Here is a 25,455-nt window from a genome sequence, read left to right as displayed (position 1 = left end):
GTGAGAACTACAAATAGGAGCAAACTAAAATCCATTTGTGATGAGTATCTGCACTCCTCCATTCCTGTACCAGTGCTGGTGATAGCTATTTTACTTGAAAGAAGAGTAAAAGATTTGCAGGAAATGGCCAGAATCTGGGGGCAGCAGATGGTTGCTCTCTGAGAAGTGGCAGACCTTCCACTCCTGCGTGCTGGAGTCTCAGGGGGAAACTTGGCAGAGGCCTTACGTCTGGTAGAGCCACGCTTCCTGCGGGACCTGGCTGGAGCACAGCTTCTCTGAGCTTGTGCCAACAGGGGCTGGAAGTTAAACCCGCTATCTGGGGCCTATAATCTCCAGCAGGAAGGGAAAATCTTTTGGTATGTCTGAGAGAACTCGTAGGTTTACAGCAGCATATATTGGAATTTGAGATGCTTATTTTTTGATTATTATAGTGTTTCTAAACTTATTAGGTGAACTCCTCCAGTTCAAATGCCAGTGAGAAAATTCCTAACTTCAACCTCAGTTTATGAATATCCTTCAAGTTAACACAGAGGAAACACATTAATATACTTACCGAACGGCCTTTCGCCTCTCCTGTGGGTCTGGGGAGACGTATGCCTTCATTTCTTCTTTGGCACGCTGCAGCTGTATTTCTAGATTCTACAAAGAAATACATAATTAAAAAAAATACATACCATAATTGCTATTTCATTTCACAAGTAACAATTTTGCCCCTCTTGTGATCTTACCCTTTTCATGCAGTTAATGTAACGGTAGTTGCTTTCTTCCTGAACACACTCCTCGAGAAGTCCTTTCACTTCCTGTAGTACAAGAATAAGATTTCAAAAGGCATCGTAACCGAGAGTCCACAGGAGATGCCCTGTGTTGCTGTATAAACCGTGACAGCCCATAATAGAAACAGGCATAATCCTGAATTGATAATTTCTTAAATGTGTATATCATTTGGGCTTTACAGAAGTCTCTTCTAAAGTGAAAGACATTGGATTTTTTTTAGATTTGCAGTTTCAGTCACAGTTAGAGACGCTGAACGGTTGTTAATAGGTGTTTATTAATATGACTGACTTCCAACAGATACTTCACGAGTGCTGCCAAGTCTCTTGCTCCTAAGCACATCTTAAGCGCTAAATACAGTTCTGAGTAAGCATTTCCTGGAACACAGCTGCAAAATGTATGTTAGAAACTACAGACGTGTTAATTAGCAATTAATAATTACGTTGAGGAGTATGGAGAGAGTGGGTTAGTCCCATCTCTAAATGGTCCATACCAAAAAAACCTAATAATCCACACGGAATTCATGTGCTCCGGGTTGCACAGCAGTTGTCGCCTCCAAAGCTCTGTCACCATGTGATTTTCATGTAATGATCTATATATCCACCCACACTTTAAATGTACCCCTTTTTTATTTTGAAACATATCCCTCACATGGGCGAGCCCTTGAAAAATCAAGTCCAGACAAAATTCAGAGGAGGTGATCTAGTGGGATAAAGCAGATTCATATGGACAGATTAATACTGGCCCCACCTTAAAGGATTGCGCTGGTTTAAGCATCTCCTCTCCTCAAGTGCTGTATAGTTCAAGTAATGCATAAACTGCATAGACACAAGCTCTTAGCTATACCTATATGGTTGTATTTTTTAAAAAATGTTGTATGCAAGAATACAAGACAGTCATATTTAATGAAGTATCCTTGCCGTCAATTTCAGAGCATTAATTATCCATTGGCTGGGTTGCTAATTTAATGAATCTGCTAAATGCATATAAAGATTTGTCTTGATAAATTAATCCTTATTTTATGGTCAAATACTTTGCTAACAGATACTATCTAGGTCAGCAGGATTTCTGGCAGATGCATCTTCTTTTACAATATCCTTGCTAATCAAAAGCTGGACGTCGGTGGGTGGACTGATGTACCCCTGAGATTATTTGTTACTGTTCAGAACAGGAGATGTGTGCGACTGTAGCCAGTCCACGGCAGCTTCAGGCTGTGCAGCGGAGCACCACTGACTCATTTCCACCTGAAGTGGATTTGTACTTTCCATATCCAGAGGGAAGGCAGGGAAAATACCATAGCACAGCGAATAACATGTTGCACAGCATTTATTAATACGCATGAACAAGGCACCATCTTACCTGTTCCAGCGTAGAGCGATTGCTCTCTAACCCCGCTGCACAACTGTCATATTGGATTTTTTTTTCATCACATTCTTGAGTTAATTCCTGATGTGAGAAGGGCAAAAGGGTACATAAATGAAATCTTCCATGGACGGCCATGTGACATTCAGGCAGACCGTGTTCTTCTCGGCCCCACACATCAACCTCAGCTCTTGGCAGGCTCACAGACACTTACATAAACCTACCAGGCGCACGGCTATGATTACATACGGGGAAGCCACGAGCCTCCATGTGCGTACTGGAGGATCAGCTGTATACACCACAACACAGCGTGCAACTTTCCTCTTTGCAGCCACATCCGTGGCTTTAACGCGTTAGGTTAACAGGGCAGCATTTGCAAGAAGAAAGGAAAAATAATTCTAAAAATAGAGATTGAGAAAGTATTAATGTACTTGCTACCTATGAAAAGCCAGCTTTCTAGTTGTACACAAGTGCCTTAGCTGGATTTCATTTGCTGACACTTTTAAGAGAACCATTAACAGGAAGTTTTTGGGAAATTCAGTTCACAGATAAATGGACAGCTCTAGTTACTCCTATGGCAACGAGCCGACTTTCAGCAGCTGTGGACCTGAATGACTTTTTTTTCATCTCTCTCTAAAATTCTGAAAACAAATGGATAAATGTGTCATTCCTACAGACTAATGTAGGACTTACCTCAATGAATTCAACTATTTGGATGAGACATTACTCGCAATCCATTTAACAAGGAGGGCGTTAGCTGTGATCGTTAGTGCCAAGATGCAAAAAAAGCTTTGTAACCAATTTGAAAACTAATTTTCCTATAGTTTTGAACTATGATTTTTTAAAATTTCCCTCTGGTGTAGTAATTTTTTAAATTACAGGCTGTAAAGGACAAATAATTTTTTAATTTACAGGCTATAAAGGACAAAATTTTCAGCCTGATTTTGTGCCTGCATTGTCAGCTTCCATGAATTCCAGTCTTTAACATTTGCCTGTTGCAAATTACTGTTGACCCACTCTGCTATTCCCAGCTTTCCTTCAGAGCTGATGATATCCTCGTACAGCACTGCAGAGAGCTGTAAATTAGACTTCTTTGTGATTCTGACTTTATTTACACAGAATGAGAGAAGTGTTTCTACTAACCTGGCACTTTTGACGCAACTGTCTTAGTTCTTTGATAACAGGAGCTAGGCTTGCCTTCTTCTCTGCCACCATAGCATTCAGTTTTTTTACCTGACGGAGGGACAAAATAATATACGTTAACAATATTATACTAGCGGTACATTTATTTTGTTAGGATTGTGAAAATGAATAGAAGAAAACCAAAATATGGAGAGAAAAAATGAGTGATAAAGATTGAACGATATATAATATAACATACAATCAGGCCTAATTAACGAAGAGCCCATCTTGCAGTAGGGTCATTACCACAAATGAGACAAATTCTGCTGCCATTGTTTCAAGTGAGAACACCACAGAGAAGTCCGGAAGAGAGCCTGTGTGCCAGACACCTAAAGAGCTTAAGGGAAAATGAGGGAGTTGCATAGAGGTGGACTGAGAGAAAGGAAGAAATCATTAAGAAAACAAACAAACAAACAAACCTGAATATGTTAAATAAAGTTTGAAAATGCTGAAACACAGTCACTTTAAAATATTTTTACTGAAAATTCAAATTTGATCCAGCTTTCTATTTGAGAGTCATTCTGTTTTAATTGTACCACTTTATTTTCAAAGTGCCCTAATGATTTCAAAGATGCTATTTTTGCTTTTTGCTCTGTTATAATATTTTCAAATTAGAAATTCAAGTTCTGTCCCGCTTCTACGGCTATGTGGGAAGTTAAATTAAAACATGACAGATCTAAGGGCAACTGAAAATGAGGCTATAGAGAAAAAGACAAGATATTTAGCTCTTTAGGCATATTAAGTATTTTCTCTTACAAATGCTTAACTCCAGTGATTTACAAACGTTTTAGAAAAATATTCTGTTAAAGATTCAAACCATCCATCTCTTTCAAATAATGTGCAAATATAAAACTACTTCTGAAATCACAAATACGTCTAAACCCAAAGATGACAACACTTGATATCCCTAGTGTTTCTGAAGGGGAGGAAAGTAGGATTTTTTTTTTTAATTCTAAATTTCTTCATACATTAAAAGAAATGCACACTTTACTAAACTTTTTCAAGATTACCTTTGTAGGTGTATGCTGTGTGAAAATATATTTATATATATAAAGATAGATTAAAAGAAAATTAAAAACCCAAACAAAAATATTAAACTTGGTTGTGTATGCTGAGGAACCAGATATTCAAACTGAGGAAACACAAGAGTTTAAGACAAAAAAATCACCATTTCAGATATGTTATCTAGTGTCCGGCCTTTCATTTCATCCATTTCACCCTTTACTGCAGATACTCTCTCCAGCTCCTCCTGGGTGTAACTATATCCAGAAATTCCTTTCTTGTCTTCAATAGCTTGCTGCAGACACACACAAAAAATGCCGAATGTGAGTCCGTCAATCAAGTAACATAGCAAATTCCTTCAGAGCACCAAAATACTGTAAGAAAGTGGAAAAGGTAAGTACTATAATCAATTTATTTTAAAAGTGATTTGTAATCTAGCTGCCAGAACAACTAACATTTTATCTAGTGCCTGTACGGCAGGATAGTTACAGCTTTCTGTAAGTACGCTATTTGGTCACCTAATGCCCCATGAAATGAACAGAAGGTTTCCACAAAGTAAAGTCGGCTGCAGGTCAGGCTCTGAAGAAGTTCAATAAGCAAAATTCACATGTTTAATCTGAAGATGTAACTAATTATTTTTTAAACAACTGTCAACCCAAATTAAGTATTGTATTCATTATCGTAATACTATAGAATCATGGAATGGCTGGGGTTGGAAGGGACCTTCAAAGCCCACCCAGCCCAACCCCCCTGCAAGGAGCAGGGACATCTCCAACCAGATCAGGTTGCTCAGAGCCCCGGCCAACCTGGCCTTGAATGTTTCCAGGGATGGGGCATCCACCGCCTCTCTGGGCAACCTGTGCCAGTGTTCTAAAACCCTCAGTGTAAAAAAATATCCAGTCTGAATCTCCCTCCCTCTGTTTTGAAACCATTACGCCTTGTCCTGTCACACCAGGCCCTGCTGAAGAGTTTCTCCCTGTCTTTCCTATCAGCCGCATTGAGGCACTGGAAGGCTGCTCTAAGGTCTCCCTGGAGCCTCCTCTTCCCCAGCTCTCTCAGCCTGGCCTCACAGCAGAGCTGCTCCAGCCCTCTGATCATCTTCATGCCCTCCTCTGGACTCACTCCAACAGGTCCACGTCCTGACGTTGGGGGTGCTAGAGCAGTATGCAGGTGGCGTCTCACGAATACCTACAAACTCCAAGTGTGTTATCCTCAAAAACTTTTTACAACTATATATTTAATAAAATATTTATCTCTACTAATAGCTACTGCTGCCATGATGGGAGCATTTCACAGACTTCAATAGCAGCGTGTAGTCTGATGGGTCGTTATGCCCAGGGCTAGAAAAAGCCTATTTGATTCTACGCAAAAAAGTGTGCACTAGTCATCTGGTGGGAAGAACTTAATGAAGTCAAAGCTCTGTAGTTTTACTACAAGGTAGTTTAGAAAAGGTCAGATTTGAAGGAGAAGATACTGTTCACCATGTGTAGCCACTTCACAGAAAAACTTCTAGGGCTTTGTCTCCGTTGTGATTTTCCTGTGAGATGATTCGCGTACGTTAGTTATCCTGCTGTCAATGAACCCTGCATAAGTGAAAAGACACATCCACACACCTTCCTTCTAGCTGAGGAGCAATCACAAGAAAAAGCTCTGATCCTACTGCTTGGGTCCTTCTTTCTACCCAGGTAGCAGTTCTGGTTTTATTTTTAATTAAACAATGAATGCCCTGTTGAAACAGCACGACATCATGCACTGCATCTATGGGAGCATCTTTCCAACATCTATCCCCATGTATTTTCACACTTTCAATTTTCTTTTAATAAGGCAAGTAGTTTAAAAATGCAAAATATGTATATATAACAAAACAGGTAAATGAAACAAAAATACTTTGATAACAAGAATACTGGTTTTGGAAGAAAATACTACAGCAGTAGATTTCTGTGAACTAAAAAGGGAATCTCTTTGCATTTGGGATGCATGTATATTCCTTGAATGCTTACAGTTACGCATAGCAGAAATCCTTCTCCTGCTGTTCTGGCTTAGAAAAAGCATTCATCCAGTTTCAAATTTTTCACTTCCTCTGAAACATATTTTCTTCTAAATATGCTGGGGTTAGAATGTTTCCTTCCTGCCCGCTATTTTTAAAAATATTTTTCTATATATTTTGCAGCAGTAACTTGAAGCCTACTTGCCGTTTATAATTTTCAAAGCCCTTACGATGTATGTGGGTACCAAAAACTAATTTAAGAATCCAGCCTTGCTCTAACTGAAGTTAGCAAAGATTTACTATTGACTTTAAGAAGCAGGGTCAAGCCTCTCAGTCTAAAAAGAAGTTGCACAATAGTCATGACTGCCTCTAAAAAACAGTTGCTGAACATAAAGTACAGCAGCTTAGCATAGTCAACAGACAAATTGTATACCCTAATGACTCCTTTACTAACGACAGCAGGAGAGCTGAGAATCTAACAGAACAACATCCATCTTACACAGCTCTTCTCAGGGAAGGAAGGGTGAGGGACTGTGGGAGCAGTGAACGCTTGTATTACCAGCTGCTGCTGAATAGCCTCGTGGCGCTGTTTGAGAAGTTCTTCAGTCCTCTGGAGGATACCATACTCAGCTGTAATTTCTGCTATTTCCAGTCGCTTCTTTTTATAAAATGTGTTCTTGCTCCGGAGCTTATTAACATAGTGTTTGAACTGGAATGAGAGAGGACAGAAAAGTCATTTAACTTAAAACAAAAAAGGGCCTTATCACAGTCTGTTGCTATATGAAATGTAATTATCCTATTTGGACTGCATATTGAAGATTAATTGCTTAGAACAGAGGACTGGAATTCAGGATTCCCAATGTCTATTTATTTTCAGCTCTGCATTTGTTCACTGAGATCAAGAAAACCACTTCTATTCTTCTCTGTCCTAGCTCACTCACATGTAATAGTGAGATCATTCGGTTCTGCTCACTGACACTTGACAACTGGAAAAGTAATTACTCTTTCTAAAATGTTGTGAGAATCACAGATAATAAAAAAGTTAATGCAATAGCAATTTGCACTTGTAACAGAGCACCAGATCCGCAGCGCGTAGCCCCAGAGAGCTCTGCAGACCAAGAAACAGGATAAGAAAGTGCAGAAAAATTGGAAGAGAAGAGGGCATGGGAAAAGACTTTTTTTTTTTAATGCTAGTTCTCGGTAGTTAAAATTTGTGGTTCTCTTTCCTTGACTCTTGCAGACCTAAATGATATCATTGGCTAAGTTTTAAAAATATAATAAATATCCTTACAGACCAACAGCCATAGCTAATTCACATGTGAATCTGCGTGTGCTCAATTTGTAACACGTGAAACACCAGGTGTTGAAACAATCATGTAATATTTTTCTTTGCCTTAATGTTTTCCATCTGCCAAGCAGGCTTAGCTCTTCTTCTTATATTTTATGTGAGAGCTATGAGGCAAATGCCAGTCACAGCTCAAAAATGCATTCGGATCCAGAGACGGAAAGTAAGTAAAATTTATCAGAGTAACTGATGTCAGAACAGGCTTCAGTATGGCTCTGGACAAGGTGGGGTTCAGCACGCGCAGAGTGAGCATAAGACAGGCAGCCCCAAGGAGAAGACAGGAATCCCACCACCACTGATACAAGTGTAAAACTCAAATATAAAATAACTTAATTTTGAAATTTACATTAATTTTACTTTTTGCAAAATTATGCCTCTCCCTTCTAAAGAATAAATCCAAAAAACCAATGTGACCACAGCCGAAGAACCCCCAGAGTAACTGTATGTTCTATAAAAAGTGTCCTGGGCAAAATGCCCAAAATGAAATCAACCCTGTTCATCTGCCATCCTCTGCAATATCTAGGCCAAAGCTGCTTCTCTCTTGCTATGCTCCAGAACTATTTTTAAAGCCAAAAGCTATAAACGTTTTTGGTGAAAGAACAAACCCACAAATTACTCAATGTGCTCTATGCAGATTGGACTGTGTGGCTTTGGAACACCATTTTACATCGTGCGTACCACCTAGGACAAGGAGAGACAAGGTCACCCCAGCCACAGCACTGACAGCAGAGGCAGCTCTCTTACAGTCTTTGTTGTACTATCGGCACACTTAATATACTATTATCAGAATTCATTCTTTTTCCTAGCAAATTCAAGTATATCCTCTTAGTTAAGACAAAAGACTTTTTAATTGCTGTGACAATACCAAGTTTTCTGTGATTTTCAAGAGATTCTAAAAGTATAAATACAATCTGTCCAACTACCTGAGGAAAATTTAAGGGAAGCACAGTCTGTCTTGATCGAGTAGCTCCTGAAATATTTCATTTGACCAGTGACATATAGTAAAGAATTATCTAAAGGATTCAACTTACTTCATATGCGACCACATGCAGCTATCAAATCTGAATGATTTTCTGTCAGTTTGTCCCAAGATAAAAGCAAACTATTATTCTCTTCACTTCTATAGCTACTTTTAAGGTCTTGAAAATAGCTCGAGTGGGAGGTGGAGTATTTGCATATTCCGTATTCAAAGCAGAATGTATTTTACCATGGGAGTCAAAGGATCTTGTTGATTAAAGAACTGATTCCACCAATGTTCTATTATTAGCTGACTTAGTTAGGACTATCTAATAAAAATTTAATACAAAATGAACTACAAGTTGCTCACGTTGACAAGCGAAACCTAGTCCTTTTAGGAGATGGATCTTTCATCGCAATCTCTGCCTTTTTAATAGCAAACTTAACCTTTCACACAGCTTTTATTGCAGCAAACAAGGTAAAACAAGATATAAACACCAGTAGCAAAATGATAATATCTGTAGAAAATCAATCAATAGTTTGGCAGAATTTTCAAAAGGCTTCACCTAATCCAAACGCAGCAGAGATTAGCCCCTCAAAATCTCACTAACCAAAGCCTTCTTCAGATCCAGGGCCAAATTCAGAGCTAGAGTGATTAGATTTGACTCCTCTTAAAGCAGCAGCTTGTAGAGATCTTATGGCAAAATTAGGTTTCTTTAGCCTAAAAGCTGAGAATCATTCCGTAGGTTTCCAAAAATTATAAGCAAGCTTCTGGTAAAATACCAGTGCTTTCATTTGTGTAAGCATTACTTCTGAAGTTTTTATATCTCATGTTCCCATCTATATGTAGATGAAAAATCAAGCCCTTAAAATGCTATAAGTTCTTGTATTTTACTGCGGTAAAAGGCCTTTTAGATCATTTGAATAGTTGACAAAATAATAACGTTGTCTAGCCGTATCATTTTAAAGTGAACTGACCAAAAGAATCCAGTTTTGAGCAGCAGCATTTTCCCATAGACCAGGTCAACTGCTCCCTGCGTAGAGACTCAGCAGGCTCAACCTACAGAATTCCCAGGGATCCGTCAGTGCCCCCAGTGAGGTACCATTCAAGGCTATGTCCACCAGTAAGCTTTTCTTTCTCAAGCAACTTAACACAAATAGTTATTTAAGCTTCAAAGATTACATGACTGGACAAGGACCAAATGCTGGCACTGAGTTAGCAGTTCAAGTAAACATGCCTGGAGACCCGCGTTTGCTGGCCGAGTCAGAGCCCCCTGAGATATAAAAACTATCCAAATGAAAGCAAAGGAGGACGATGCTTTTTCACTCGGCTATTTTTATGGGTGACTGTAACATAACAAGCGTGGAATCTAGATTATGAAATAGAGTGAATGAAAACAGGACTTTGATCTCTCATATCATGTCCTGCAGCGTGCAGGTATCTAGCACCCCTGGGCAGATTTCCATTTTTATTGAGAGAATCCAGCAACGCCAGTACTTGATGCTTCTCCACTTACTATGATCTGAAAGAGATTGCTGGCACCAGATGAAATCTTTACCACGCTTTTGTGAAGTAATTAAGTATTACGACAATTCTAAATATGACAAAATCGAATCACGGCCATTAAATGGCTTCTCCAGGACCAGGCAGAGTCCGGCAGGTTACCTCTCTCCAGGAAAGAACATAAGGACGTTGACCACATGCTTGAGCGCATTGCTAAACTGGGAGCAAAGCCCAGCTCCTCTCACGCTCACTCCTATGCGTTCGCTATAAGCCCATCATTTCATCTCCTTAAAACTAACATTTGCCCCATGTGAAGTTTTCACAAAGTTCTTATTCCAAGATTATCATTAAAGGAGAAAATGGATAAGCTTGTTTTCTGAAAAGAACAAATCCCAGATTAATCCCTCGCTTTCGAGTCACATCTTTCAAAACAGGATCACTGTATCAATTTGATCATGTTATAGGAATCAAAACATTCATCATGTGAAAGTGCTACGGAAAATAAAGTACTAATTGTAAAAAAAAAAAAAAAAAAAAGAATATTTCTTTCAGAAATGCATAATCTAAACAAGGTTACAAATAAAGTTTTGTTTAAAAAATTATTTGCAGAAGCACAATAAATGCAGACAATCTTAGCTGACTGCCTCTATTTTTATTAAGAATTGAAGAACAGATGTTTTAATTTTCTAACTAGACCAATTAACAGGATACAGACTGTCCAAAGTATTAAAATTCAGTTGGGAAAAGTTCCTGATCGTGACAGATTTTCACTATTTTTTCCTAAGAGGCTCTAAATTTAAGCTAGTACAGCCACTGTTGCATATAGTTCGCAACGCATACATAGAAGGACAAACTTCTGAAAGATACAAGCAGTATTACCTCAGTCTATTAAAATGAACGTATCCTACAGCCTGCTCATTAGACAGATCAATCGGGAAAATTCTTCATTAGCATTAAGCAGGATCTCTCCTCTAGGAGTGCTCGCTTCTGGTCAGGGAAGAAGAATTAAAGCAGCCATTACTAATCATTTGGATCAATCAGAAAATTCATAATGAAAAACCATTTTCAGTTATCACTGAAAATGCACAGATCAATAAAACTGATGATTTATTCATGCCAGCGGGTGCTGAGAGAGCATTCAGTGCAGTGCAGATTTGTCTGAATCACTGCATACATTTGGCTTAAACGATGGTTAACTTCTTCCAGCAAAAAGCTTCTGGCTTCTGTAAGAATCCTCCAGATTTGCCACTTTTGTTCTCACAACTCGACTGCCAGCTACTCTCCTATTTTCCTGTGTAAGGAGCCTTTGACAGACAGGAATGCAACTGCACCTGGAACCTCAGTGAAAGGTTAGGAGAAAGGTAGCAAGCTGACAGGAGAACATATCCTGGGTCCCGGCTTAAAACATTCAATGTTTGGGTTTGAACTCCTTTACAGCCACTCTTACAAACCCATCTCCCTATTTTGGAGCTGTATAACTGTTTCTGGTGGATTCAGTCGGACTCAACGGTTTAGAGAAAAAGCCACAAGATCTATGGCCCAAGACTGATTGTTTTCTCCCTTTCCAAACTGGAACATTTTTTATATTGTTTTCCCAGGCAGCAGGTAAGCACGGATGAGCGCTTGTATGAAAAAAAAAATTAAACTCCTTATGTAAGTGAATACGCAAACCTCACGTATCTGTTAACAAACTGATAGGGCTTTCCATGCCACATTCATAAGCACATATTCATTTCAACTACTGTAGCTAAGCACAGCCATGATACTATTCTATTCTGACACCTTGGGAAAGTCTAGGTTCTTGGGGCCCTATGCTGAACTCTAAAAAGTACAATGTGTTGTGTAAAGAGCTAAAAATATCACAGCTTTACCTAGGATCACTTGTAATTGAACCATCTAGCCTTCTAAGTGTCAACATTTGATTCCCTAATTTTCAGGATCTGACAGCTGCAGCTAGGAGCCTGCCAACTTTGCCCCATGCTCATTGTACTTTGTTTGAAGTACTTAAAAAGATTTCATAATCCCTGAAGCAGACAATTTATTCCTACATTTTGTGTTTCATGTAAACGAATTGGTTATTCCCTGCTGTTTCGTCAAATTTCTACCTAGCTGTACAACCTCTTGAACCAAGTGGAATGCTGTAATGTTCCTTTTTTATGATTAGAGAAGAAAGCAAAACATTAGCACCTAAAAACGTAAGCCAGGATTGACCTTTTGGTGAATGAAGTGCTAAGAAGATCTCAACTGGAGATCCAAATGCTGGTACAGGAGTACAAGCTAGAAAGGCACTGATTCTTCGATTGCCAGGTCTTGCGAGTGCCATGATATAAGAGGAAACAGCAAAGCGAGACAAAGAGAAGATGAGTAGTACTGGCTATTGGAGAAAAATAATTCTTTGATGTAACTGTACCATTTAGATAGGTTAAACGTGGCAGGATTAAAAGCTCATTTTAAACTTAAGACAGCAAAGCTATTTGTTAAAAACCTCTCTCTCTTCCTTTTGGAAAAGGGAGGAACTAAATGTAAAACGTGTGCGATGGCAACAAGAAAGCGTAAGAAAGCTCTCACAGTGAAGGTGGAACGTACAACCTCTTTCTGTCCCCAGGAACGTTATGCATTGCACCAGTGACTCACCACGACATTAATCAAGATTTCCTTTGGTACTGGCCCAAAGCTGGCGTAACAGAGCACCGAACCGGAAAATATACATTTAAAAGCATAACATATCACAAACAAATCTATAGCAAAAGGCTGTCTGGTGAGTGATGAACCAAGACTTTTACTGGTGAGACATAACCTGTTCACTTCACTTTTGCTTCATCACTTCTTCCCTGCCAGCTTATCTGTCTCACCTATCAGTCCTGCCTCCTCACCACCTAGGCTCTGAAGCAGGACTGTTTCTGCAATAGGTGTTTGCAATGTACTTCAAGGAGATACGAAGACGATAGTACCAAGCTCTAATGCAGCATTTTTGGCAGCAGACATTTACAAAATAATTAACTATCACTATCTCAGTTTTCCAGACAAGCAAAGTGTGACCTTTGAAAAAGAAGTGATCAAAATCATCAAGAATTCAAACACTTTCCGAGATTTTAGCCACTGGAAACTCTTTACTGCTTTACACTAGTGCCCATGGGTACCGCTACAGTGTACCTAGTGAAGAAATCAGCAAGAACGGGGCACGGATTGTGTAATGGTGGCTTCCTTGGGCCAATGTGCAGAAAGTATTTTACAGAACAGGAAATGTGTCTTACGAAAAGACACACACTTCTTATTTAAAGCTGGTGGTTTTGTCCAAAGTGCTCAGTCATTTATTCTTCACTGCTCAAAATGAAGACTTGAAAAGCATTTCAAATTCAAAAGCAGAAGATATTTGAACAAAAGGAACGCAGTTTATGTTCAAAACAGGTCTTGTCATTTTTCTGTCTTGATTCTCTTCCTCATGTAAGACAATTAACTTTAATTTTTCATTATTAATCCACTTACAAGGTTCTGTAACCATGTTTCCCTCCTACCCTGCTCTCCTTGAATTACTATGGATCAGAGTGTGTCGTCCCTCTCAAGAACAGGCACAACATGAATTATTTCTTACCTTACAGTGCATTTACAGATAATGTAAAACATATGCTGCTGTCTTGGTAACGCATTCTTGTTGATTAATTAAACACTTCTTTCCCATCACATGTCATGAAACACAGATTGCCTGCTTTCTGTTTTTATTTGTACTTTAGAAGTTGTCAAAGACTTTAGCAACATGCCCACTGGGGTTGGAAACCTCATAGTGGAGAGAAATCTAATGCAGTGGTCTAATTATTGCTACCCACAGGACAGCCATGGAATGTGTATAGTATGGCACGGTAAAAGAAATTAGCATCTTCATTCTTCAAAGCCTCTGTGCCATTGCTTCCACCTGTAGTTTTCATCTTGATTTACAGAAGGGGAGAAAGGCAAGAAGGCACAAGAGAAATATTATTCCATATTATACAGAAAGCCTTTATGCATGAGCATACTCATGCGTGTTTCCATACTTGATTCACTCTTTAAAACTCCTTTAAAAAAAACCACCTGATTTTTGTGGAGCAGGCATATCCTATGGGATCAGGAAGGGAGTTGCTTCTACAGAAGGCATTCCCTGTATTGAGCAGTATGTAAAAAAAAAGCACAGAAACAGACAAAGAAAAAGAAAGCAGAGAGTGTTACTCTTGAGAAATGACGGCGGTGCGAATGAAGACAATACATGGGGGAATGGACAGATGTGTTAAGCGAGAGAACAACGGAGCTAAACACTCTTTGCTTTAGTGATTCTGCCTGTAAGTACGCTTAGCAGGGTTTTTCCAAACAGAGAAAAATTATTATCTTAAGAAAAGTCAATTCATTTTGCTGACAAATCACTACCCAGCTGCAGCGACCTTATTTCTTGCAAACTTTTGAAGAAAAAGCTGCCTTGGTAAGTACAGCTTCAAATAGAACTTTGATTGAGCGACGCTGATTGTGCTAGTCAAAGTCTGTATTGCAGACAAACTTCCGGAGGGTCTGGGAAAATTTTTTTTTTAAGTAGAAACTTTTGTGGGTAATAAATGCAACAGGATTAACTGCATTTCTGATAATTGCTGGTATTATGCTTTATGATCACATATCATATAGAGAACAGATAGCAAGGCAGATTTTTATTATACATCAAATAATAAAATAAATCTGCATGCCTTATCACTTGAACTCCTAATCCCTTCATTAGTCTTGTTGACTTTTATAATTTGTTATTTACCATCATCCCATTGTGATGATATTGACATTATTTTCACTCAGAGCCTGGAAAGTTAAAACAGCCCAATATTAAGTCCTCATATATCTTTCGATCTGTTAGGTACAATGTGAGTAATTGAAATTGTGAGTTAACAAAAAAGGATTAACTAATTTCCTCTTCCTTCCATTCACTGTTGTACTGCATACCTCATCCCCTCTCAGAACTTCAGAGCCTTCTAACTCATGCGCCTGACTGGTCTTCTGCAGCATCTGCCTTTCAGTGCTGGACATCTCTTCCTTAGCCGCCTGAAGTTCTTCCGCTTTGGCTTCCTTTTTCCGGGAAATTATAGACGCCTGCACGATCGTTAAAAATGCAGATGGACAAGTAAAGTAAAAATTGCATTGTTTAATCATTAGCAAAGTATAATCCATTAAATTTCAGGCATCGCACATTTTAACTGTCAGAAACTGGTTTTCATTAGGAAATGCGAGTATGTCTCTCTACAAAGAAAAAAGCATCAGTTACTCATTATATACAGTGGGTTAAACTACAGCTTCACTGAACCTGACTGCACACTCCCAACTTTCTCCAGGATGGCCAAGATTTCAAACGCACCCTTTTTCCCCAGAGTCATGTTGATACATTTTTCATTTTAGATTTACATTTCTTCACCTCATTTTTTCGTTTTCATTGACGAATAAGGTATGCATTTTAGCTGCTCCATTTCTTCCACTTAGTCTCTTTTTGTGCATATGTAAGATACACCAGCTTGACTGAACTGGAAAGTTATCGAAGATTTCACAAATGTCATAATACAGGTTTTTATAACTCCAACCTACTCCAACCTACAGAAATATGTTATACTAACAGCAGAACTAAATCTTGGCAAATAGCTAGAAGACGATGAATAAAGCAATACAGTACAGAAATAGTGTAGATTATAGATTATTCTCTTTTTTTGAGTCTAGAAGATAAAGCATTTAAAAATAATATTTTATACAAGCAGAATTTTTAAGAGTACCTAACATTTGACCAGAAGCTAACAGATTTGGAAACATAAGTATACATTAGTTCGGGGCGGGGGGAAGGCATTTTTATCTTGCCAAAGTATGCTGCTTAAAAATATTTTAAAATAGCACAACAAATTAATTCAGCTGTATGCGCATGAATTTGGGGGCATGGTCGGTTTCTTCACATGAAAGGGAAAACTTAAGAAAAAATGAAGCAAAATACACACTGACTAGGTTAAAAGGGCCAGCTTTCTTTCTAAAAATGCATCTAACAGGATTCTGCTGGGGTAATATCTCAGCTCTTTGCTTCATGAGATATCTGCCATGACAAACTGTGGTACAATACATTCGATTATTTTGTGAAATGGAAGCCAGTTCCTAGCAGAACAAAGCAAAGACCACCATATGCTTTCAACTCAGAGCAGCAACCTGAACTCCTGGAGTGGTTCCTCCATTGGATATAATTATACCACAAGCCAGTTGGTCTTTGGTACCAGCACGTTATGTAGCCCACTTTTCTTTAGGGAAGAGCATCTCTTACACAACAAAATGGTGCATTTCATATTGCATATGTGATTGAACTGTATCATACATTTTATCACTTTTTTTTTCCTCCCACTGATACATTTTACTTATGCCTTTTCATTTTTTAAATCATCACCATAAGCATCATCATGAAACCCTTCAGTAAAATTAGCAGCGGTGCAGGTTGCCTGGAAAAGAAATCACTTACATTTCGGCATAAGCTCTGAAAATCTCAGCATTCATAAATCCTTTTTATAACTTGTGAATTTCCTAAGACTAGAGCAGACAGCCTATTTCATAGAAAGACTATTTTATAGCCTCAGGATTAAAAAAAAAAAAAAAAAAATCAAAGAATACCTTCTTAATAGATGTAATGGGAAAAATGGCATGTGGTAAAACACAAGCAAGGGTTATAACTGAAAGCAAGCCTTGCATCCAGGTCTGGCCGCAGCAGCAGCCCACATTCTGCCTTTTAAGAATCTGCCCACAGCTGGAGCTCTACCAAAATAGCTCCTCCAAAATGATCCTTCCAGAATCACTGTAATGCAGCTGAAGGGCAACACCTAGCTTAAGGACAGCACTTAGTGCAAACACACTAACATGACTGAACGCAATTGTTTGACTCAGCCCTAAACACACAGATATTCCACAGCTATTTATTTTCTTTTTGTCTTCCATTATTATGTATTTACATGGATTTATACCAAATAAATTAAAGAAAAAAATCAGTATGTAAACCAACCACTGATTGACATTGCCCTATGGCTTCTGCTTAAAAAAGGTTTTGTTCCTTCTTACCTGTTGGCGATACATGGAAAATTTACTATCAATTGGCTCATACTTCATCATTCTTTTCTCAATAAGCTGATTAATTTGTGCGTTTACTTCATTTATCTGCAAGACAGAGTAGAAAACTAAGGAAATTGAACTTTATTTCTTTGCCTTCTCCAAGAACTAAATGCTTTGCAAACCAGTTTTATAATCCAGCTAGTTCCGTTTTTAAAACAGAGAAACAAACCCAAAAAATTCAATGAGTCATTAAGTACAGTCCAGGAAGAGGCTATGGTTTTGGATTTCCAGTTCTGTGCCTTTATGATAAGGCAGAAGCATGCCGCTGGCTCTGAAAATGAAGTAAACTGCTGCATGTGGAAAGAAAATGCATGTGAATTGGTACAGACAGAAAAAAGACTGATGTTGTCACATACTATGTGAAAAATGTAATTTAATCAATATTAAGTAAAATTCCTTTTCACTCAAGCATTTATTAGAAGTTTAAAGGGAAGCAAATAAAGACTCAGTGATATCCAATTTCATCAATACTTCGAGGAGTCACAGATCATCTCATTCCAGCTCTACGGTACCTTCTTTCTACTGCCGCAAAGGCACCTCTTTGTCCATAGTCTGAAACCGCTGATCTATGTTCTAGCTGAAGCTTCAGAGCCTTCTGCATTGGGAAGCTCAAACAGCTACACCAGTGTACTGATTCCAGCTTTTCCAGTCCTGACTTAATGCTACACTGGGACTCTCATCAGCCATGGAAACCACAGCCCTAGCAACCTTCCTTTAATTCTCTGCTAACTAGATGAGTGCTGATAAGCAAGCAGTGTAAATACGTGCTGAGATCCAATGAAGTCAAAATGTAATGCAGGTACAGTGCTGAGCCTTACCCTGACATGTCTATGAGCAATATCCGTGTACTTTGAAAGCTGAGTGTTTCAAATAAAGTGCTCAATAGGACTGAAAATACTCCAACAGCAGAAAGAAAAAAAAATCTCCTCTATTCCTTTACAAAAGCTAGAACATTTGAAGACAGCACAAGAATTCTCTTCTGTGAATAAATTCCTGGTTTATGTATTATAAAATGCATGGCAGTAACATGCCTAGTGCAATTCAGCTCCTTTTTAAGACACTGAGATAACAGAACGCTGACTTAAAAAAAAAAAAAAAAAAAAAAAAAAGCTGTCTAAAGCCATGCTGTGATAATAGCCAAGTATATGACATGTTCTTATTATCTGTTAAGAACATCGTACTTCCAAGACATAACAAATTAAAATGTTACCTCATGGAGAAAGAGAAAAAAAATGAAAACTTGAAGCTTTTTAAAATACTGCCAAAAACCCAACGATACTCTTGGAAAAGAAAGGTGCAAAAGAGGGCTTCAGCTCTGCCTAAAAGAAATAACTGAAACCACAAATATTGTTTTGATGAGAAGAAATAAACTAGGAAAGAAGAGGCTGAATCACAGAGCTAATTTATTATCTCAGATCTAATCTACTGTTTAATAAGGCTGTCATTGTTAAAAGTATTACAATCGGAATCCAAAATGGCATTAGGCCGTCACCAATTTTACTGCCGTAAAAAGTAGTCTTAGCCTTAAAATAGAATGTATCCTCAATTGACAGTTCACTGCTGATTCTTGTTTAATCGAAAAAACCTGTGGACATCTCTTACATTACTTTGGCACGTGCTACCTGTGAATGCACAGGGTACTACAATGTTGGTGGAGTTGCTGAACCTCTCTCTGCTTCCAGACACAAGATGGCAGCCCTCACGCCCATGGGTACATTGGTCTCTGATCTACTACAAGTACTCTGTTTCCTCATTATCTGTCTTTCACAGCAAAGCCAGAACTGGAGAACCTCAGAATATTAAAAACCAACTGGTTTGGAATAGATCTATTCCAAACACTAAGGAGTTCTGAGCCATTGCACATTCATTAAAACATAATATTGTGAAGAAATCTCACTCGCAGAATGCTGACCACCACTCCGTAAGCACTCTCTGTATGTTGGTATAAACTCCCTTGATGTCAGTGAGAGTTTAAAACAACTGAAATCTGAAGAGAAGCACAATCACTTTTAGAGCTAAATTAACATCTCTGCTCCTACCATAGCAAATTGCTAACACAATTTTCTAAATACCATTTAGGAATGGGTTTGGTTTGAGGTTTTTTTTTTGTTTGTTTGTTTTGTGGGTTTTTTTTAAATTTATCTGAGAGTTTGCATTTAGTGATTAAAACATCTTCTTTTGTTTTACAACTGAAGGGATGTTCCTTTGGGAATTAAACATTTTCTTGAGGATATAAAGTAGGGATAAGAAAACTACCGCGTACAAGAACCTTAGGCTATGCTATGGAACACAAATCAAATGTGATCTTGGTCAACTTACCTTGGTTTCAAGTACATTGAGATCAGATTGACTCATAGCTGGCTCTACAACCACCTTTTGTAAGAAATATGTTGAATTCTTCTTAGTTTCAAGCTCTCTAGGTATTTTTTCAGTAACCAGGTATGAATTGAAATTTATCTCCTCTTCTAGTTTCTTCATTAAACCTTAAAAACAAATTAAATCAGCGTGTGTGTGTATTAAAGTAATGTAGCAGATAATTAAGTTTGATTTCACCAACACTTTAAAGTATTTAGCAGCAGATTACAATAACAGCAGCATAATATCTGAGTCTTCTTTTCCACACTCAAAGAAACAGGTAGTTACTTGATGTAGATTTTTAATCTGGATCTTAAACAACATAAGACGTAGTATTGTGTATCTCTAACGTACAACTATTAACTCCTTGACAGATTCTTTTCATCAATAAACAATTAAAACCCTTCTTACATGAAGTTCCAGCAGAATCAGATGCAAAATTCAACATTGATACAGAAAACCATTAACCCTATGTGTGTCGTACATGGGGATACTCACAAGTGCTGTGAATTACATTCCTCTGAAATTTTCAGAGTTAAGAGCTAGGCTTTGGTTGCTTATACACATGCAAGATGAGAGGCAGCAAAGCGTGTCACAGCTATGCTGGCTTACTCAGAGCTTTTTTGAAGCTTGTATCTCTTGGAATTTCCCTGGCTGGAGCAGTGGCGCAAGCGTCCTCAAGCTGGCCCTACTCACAGATTGCTCAAGTCATTGTTTCATGCGCATTACTTCATCTACACACAGAAATGATCTCTGTGTGAATCCTCATCTGTACAACGATCATAATTTGGCCCGGCTCATGCATAGATTTGTTATATCCTTGGAAATTCTTCCTTAAAATAAAACTTTAATCTGGCATCTAAAAAGACCTTAAAATGAGCAGAATTTAATGTATGCCTTTCAGTGTCTTTTACATTGTTGGAACACTTATAAATTTCCTCTCTGTAAGGAGAAGACTATTTTTTCTTGTAAGAACAAGCGTTAATCTCTGGACAGTATATATAGACTGAGGATGGTGAAAAGAAAAAAAAATAGAAAAAGCAAGAAGGAAATGCTGAGTAATGTGAAAAATTATATTGAGAAAAGCAACCCCATTTATAAGTTTTGCTCTACATGAGCCTGATGCACACTGCACGTTACCATGCTTATGATGACTTGGCTCTTGCCAGGTAGAGTAATTTAGCCTCCTTAACAGGCAATTTGTAAATAAACACAGGTACATCCAGATAAGAACAACACGCAGCTAGAAAAATGTGGCAGAATAAAATGAACCAGTTACTTAAATTACATTACACAGTCTTCTGCTGACAACAGGCCGTTTAGTGCAATTATTCCTGCGAGACACCTGTGCCAAGGACTACAGTAAGATGTGGAAGTTACATGTCAGATGAGAGTGGGAACAGGTATTTCAGAACACTTTTCATTGCCTAGATGACTAAAAGGTAAGTATCCTAGGTACTTAAAAAACCTACTTGCTAGAATTGGTTTTTTGGGGGAAGGAGGGTTTCTCTCCATATTTGGGAGAATATGGAATTACCATGAAATGCCAAGAAAAACAAGAACTTCATAATCTGTCTCTTTTATATATTGCACAAGCAGGGAAAAGCTTGAATACAGATTCATGGTAGTACGGCTGAAGTTCGGAAACAAAGATAGGAAAAGATATAGGTGAAAGCAGAGTTTTTGGTTCTCAGGCTAAAAAGCCAGCTGACCATGTCACTGGCTGACAAAAGGAGAAGGTCAGAGCAAGGTGAAATACAAACCTAAGAAAAGGGGCCCAGCTATTCTGCCACCATTTACCTCTAGAAACACCATACTGATAGATCCTCCTCACCCTCTGCTCCCAGCTCAGACTGAAAGGAAAGCTACTTGGCTTAGCTGCCAGAGAGGAAATAAGCCATTCTTAGTTCCTGAGAAAGCCTCAAGAACTAGAAGAAAGAAAAAAGACCCTAGGGAAAGCAGTGCTGCTAACAAAGGCAAGTCAACACAAACTAAAAATGAGCGGGAATTTTTCTTTTCCAGCAGTTTGTTGAATTCTGCGTTTATGAAAAGCAACACTGTCACGTGATCTTTCCCCCTTCGCGGAAAGGTCATTTATCTTGTGCAGAATACCATCAATACTGGTTTCAGAATGGGTAAGCGGAGTTACTCCATGTATGCAATGGCCATTATGTACTTGGCACTACAGCTATCCCCTGAGAAACACACTTGGACTGACTGAGAGAGAATTCCCACTTCTTTCTTCCAGAAGAACTCAGTTCCAGGCTTCCTCAGCCCACGACAGAGCTGGGCAGGAGGGATCGCATTTTAATTTCTCACTAGAAATCTACCACCTCTGCAAATGCAGCAAAGCTTCCCACGTACACTGTGAGCTGAATTATCACCTCAGAACTGACTAGGAACACAACTCCCAGTTTGATATTTATAACCAAGATCTTTGGTGTGAAAATCAAAGTGATGGCAATTGAATTATTCTGATATTAAGTATTAATATTTTAATTTAAGAAAATTAATTACTTGTTTTCCTCTTAGTAGCAACAAAAATTCTGCATTTATAGCCTATACTTTGTATCTTATACTACTCCAGTTTTCCTATTAATATATACATGCCTAAATAATTTTTTGTAGATCTGACACTAAACTCAGGAAATCACCATGCTTAAACAATGGCTTTCTTAAGAGCGGGGTCCTACCGGCTTCACAGGGTATAACCCTGATCACTATCTCGATTTATTCCTCAGATAACCTCAGAGCTACTACCAACTTCTTTTAAACACTGACTGGTTCTGCATCATGCTTACTCTTGTCAGGGCAACGAGCAATGAAACAAGTTAAAACTTGACATCTTGATGGGGAAAGACATGACGATGGTAACATACCTCATGACTAATGTAGTTTCTTTCCTAAATACTTTGAATATATTTTTTCCTCCTATACGATTCAACATACCGAGAAGTAACTACCTAAGAGCTGGTTTTGCTGCTTAACAGAACCTTAAAAAACAAAACATAAGGCAGCTCTTGCTTTAAACCTTTTCTTCAGTGAAAAATATTCTTTTTTTCAAATTCCCAGGCTAGAAAAAAGAAAAGTAAGCATACTTTAAATCTTTCCATTACACATATAAATTCTGTTTTTAATGTTTTAACATTGACTTACGGTTACAAAACCTACATACGTAAGCTGCACAGAAAGTCTGGCTCTGTGCCCTAAGGTTACTTTAGCAAGGTTCTGCCAGCCACGTTATTTACATGTGGGGAGCTATTAAGAGCAACTCCTCATGTTTTCCATTCACTTTTTTTATTATTATTACAAAGAGAGGGATGGGAGAAAGAGTTTTTTAGTGCTTGCTCAGTCATGTAGGAAGGAGGCAAGTTTCCCTCCAGAATTCTGCTCATGATCTAAAACTTGATTCACTTTGTGCTCAGATTCCTTCTTGTTTTCCTATTTCTTTGTCCTCTACAGGCTACCAGTTGTGCATCCTATACCAAAACCATTTCCCACAAGATCTGACTTTTTTTAAAAGAGGGTTAAAAAAAAAAAAAAAAAAAAAGAACACTCACTATATAGACTTATCTGCCAACACGTTGTTTAATATCACATAGAAAGGCTACGACAAAAGCAGGTCTAGAACAGACTTCCACATGGGATCCACTTACATCAAAGCCTTCACTTCCCTTTCTGCAATCATCCTCAATGAGAGGGTACTGAAATTATTCCATCCACAGCTTCCAATGATATCACTTCCAATTTCCCTGTATTAAACAGAGGCCTGGGACGTGCAAACACTGACAGGTTATGATCAAATCATCCCTTCGATATCTCCTTGAAAAACTAAAAAAGCTTCCTGAATTTGCTATTTTAAGGTATGCTTTCCATGTTTATAATTATTATTGACACTCTTTGAAATCTCTCTACAGTGTTGCATTGATGGACATATCAGAGCTAAAAAGAGTGGCAATACAACTCTCCTATTCCATTTTCTTCCATAAATAAAAGCATGGAGAGCATCAAACCTTTGACACTGGGAGCTTCAGTTCTGCCATTTTTACACCACAAGTCCTTTTCAGAGTCGCTTCTTAGGAAAGAGTCCCACATGCTATAACTACATTGCATATACACTATTCCTAGAGGAATATTGTGTAGTTTGGCTATTCCTTAAAATATGTACTGTTGGCATGGCTTCCTAAGTGATTATGGTCACTTCGAATCCGCAGTCTGCTCTCCTCATTATTCAGTCATTTCCCCAGTTTTTATTTCACCTGACAATTTCACCAGTGATCATTTGCTATTGTCTTTCAGGTATCTGATGTAAATACTAACCAAAAAAAAAAAAAGAGTCAGACATTGATTTCTGCGTGTCCTGATTAGAAACACATCCACTCAGTGATGATTGCCTGATTAATTTCCTTTCTAAAACTTCCAATAAACTCCTTTAAATCCTTTTAACATAGGTCATGTTGAATTTTTGCTGCCTTGTTTGTTCTTCAAAATGGGGTGCAAGTTAAGAGTCAACGGTCTTTAAAAAGTCAGCCGTGGCAATACTATTAATCTTACCAACAAGACCTGTATTCTCAGAGGTATCAAGTAAGCTTAAAAGTGCTTTCCCCCAACCTTGCATCAATTGACAGTGACTTTGTAATAAATAAAATAATGTAAAGATGGAAATAGAGTTCCACCTAAGCCGTTCTCCTTTACGGAATACATGTATAACTTTCATTGTAATGTGGTCTGCAGTGTTGGTGGAGATCATTTAAACTTGGAATTTTAAGGAAAGATAGTTCTGTGGAAAAGAAAAATGTTTTCTTCCAAACTGAATATTTAAATAATAGCATCCTAAGTTTGTTTTTCATCAAGTGTTCAGAATGACTTAATGAAGTATATAAATTACACATTTCACTGTTTATCAACAACAATCATTTTAACACATTCTTTTAATCAATATTTTCAAGCTACTCATCCACTTCTTCACATTTCTGCCAATAAAGTGAACAATAATGTTCTGTAAAATGGACAGAGACCAATAATTTCCATAATTCAGTTTGCTTCTTGGCGTTAACAATTTGTGTTTGTGCCAGCAGATATATTCAAAGCAAAAAGATGGAAATCTTGCTGAGAGAGCATGAGCTAGGTTATTCAAACTAGTGGTCAGTGTTAGTATCTGGAAAAACAACAACAACAAAACCCCAGAAACTGCAAAGTCACGTTACTTAGTGGTACCAGGAGCAACTGCCTCACTGTAGTCAAACATATATAAGATCAATTTTAGTCTACAGAGAATCTCATAACAATCAACTGTTTTTCATGACACAATACAAAGTCTTCTAAATATTCTAAGAGTGAAAAACCTAATAACCATAAGATGTATTTTCCTGGTAGAGTTAAAGCAGACTGATGCTAATTGCATGTTAACGATACCCATGAGTATGTCCTAGTTGCATTCCTTAAAGAGTTCCTTTACATTTCTTTCAAGTATGTCATCCTAAATTAATTATAACATGAAGTAAACAAAGCAGCATGCATCCATAAGACAAATAAAAAAGCTTCTACTCATTAATAACAATTTCTATACTTTTAGCTCGCTTTGGAAGTAAAAACACCTGAAGTATTAAAAGTGGAAGAAAATTATTTTAAGGGAAGTATTTAATTTCCAGGGAAAATCCACACCTACCAACCAGCCACTGAATTGTCAGCATACAAGCCATACCGATACAAGTAGGCAGCTGAGGTACCAAATGGCAGCCAAAGGGAATTTTTAAAATAAATTGTGCTAACTGTAGACCAACAAAGCTTTTAAAATAAATGGAATCCTATTCAGCACACTGTTGTCACCTAATTTCAATTATTTAAAAAACTGCTGGCATT

At 38.0% G+C, this 25,455-nt stretch overlaps 1 protein-coding gene across 1 annotated transcript in view; it reads right to left on the bottom strand.

Moving 5' to 3' along the window:
* Positions 1 to 25,455, bottom strand: part of IFT81 (intraflagellar transport 81) — a 39,898-nt gene that overhangs the window by 6,384 nt on the left and 8,059 nt on the right. The window contains exons 8-16 of the mRNA XM_010121810.2: positions 19,558 to 19,721; positions 17,188 to 17,283; positions 15,061 to 15,207; positions 6,864 to 7,013; positions 4,484 to 4,612; positions 3,277 to 3,366; positions 2,131 to 2,217; positions 729 to 800; positions 554 to 639 (exon numbers count right to left, since the gene is read on the bottom strand). Of these exons, the coding sequence (XP_010120112.1) occupies positions 554 to 639; positions 729 to 800; positions 2,131 to 2,217; positions 3,277 to 3,366; positions 4,484 to 4,612; positions 6,864 to 7,013; positions 15,061 to 15,207; positions 17,188 to 17,283; positions 19,558 to 19,721 (1,021 nt within the window). The remainder of the gene's footprint in view (positions 1 to 553; positions 640 to 728; positions 801 to 2,130; positions 2,218 to 3,276; positions 3,367 to 4,483; positions 4,613 to 6,863; positions 7,014 to 15,060; positions 15,208 to 17,187; positions 17,284 to 19,557; positions 19,722 to 25,455) is intronic.

Source organism: Chlamydotis macqueenii, chromosome 17, assembly GCF_036417535.1.
Source record: "Chlamydotis macqueenii isolate bChlMac1 chromosome 17, bChlMac1.mat, whole genome shotgun sequence".
NCBI lineage: Eukaryota > Metazoa > Chordata > Aves > Otidiformes > Otididae > Chlamydotis > Chlamydotis macqueenii.
This window is presented reverse-complemented; position numbering and strand designations above follow the sequence as displayed.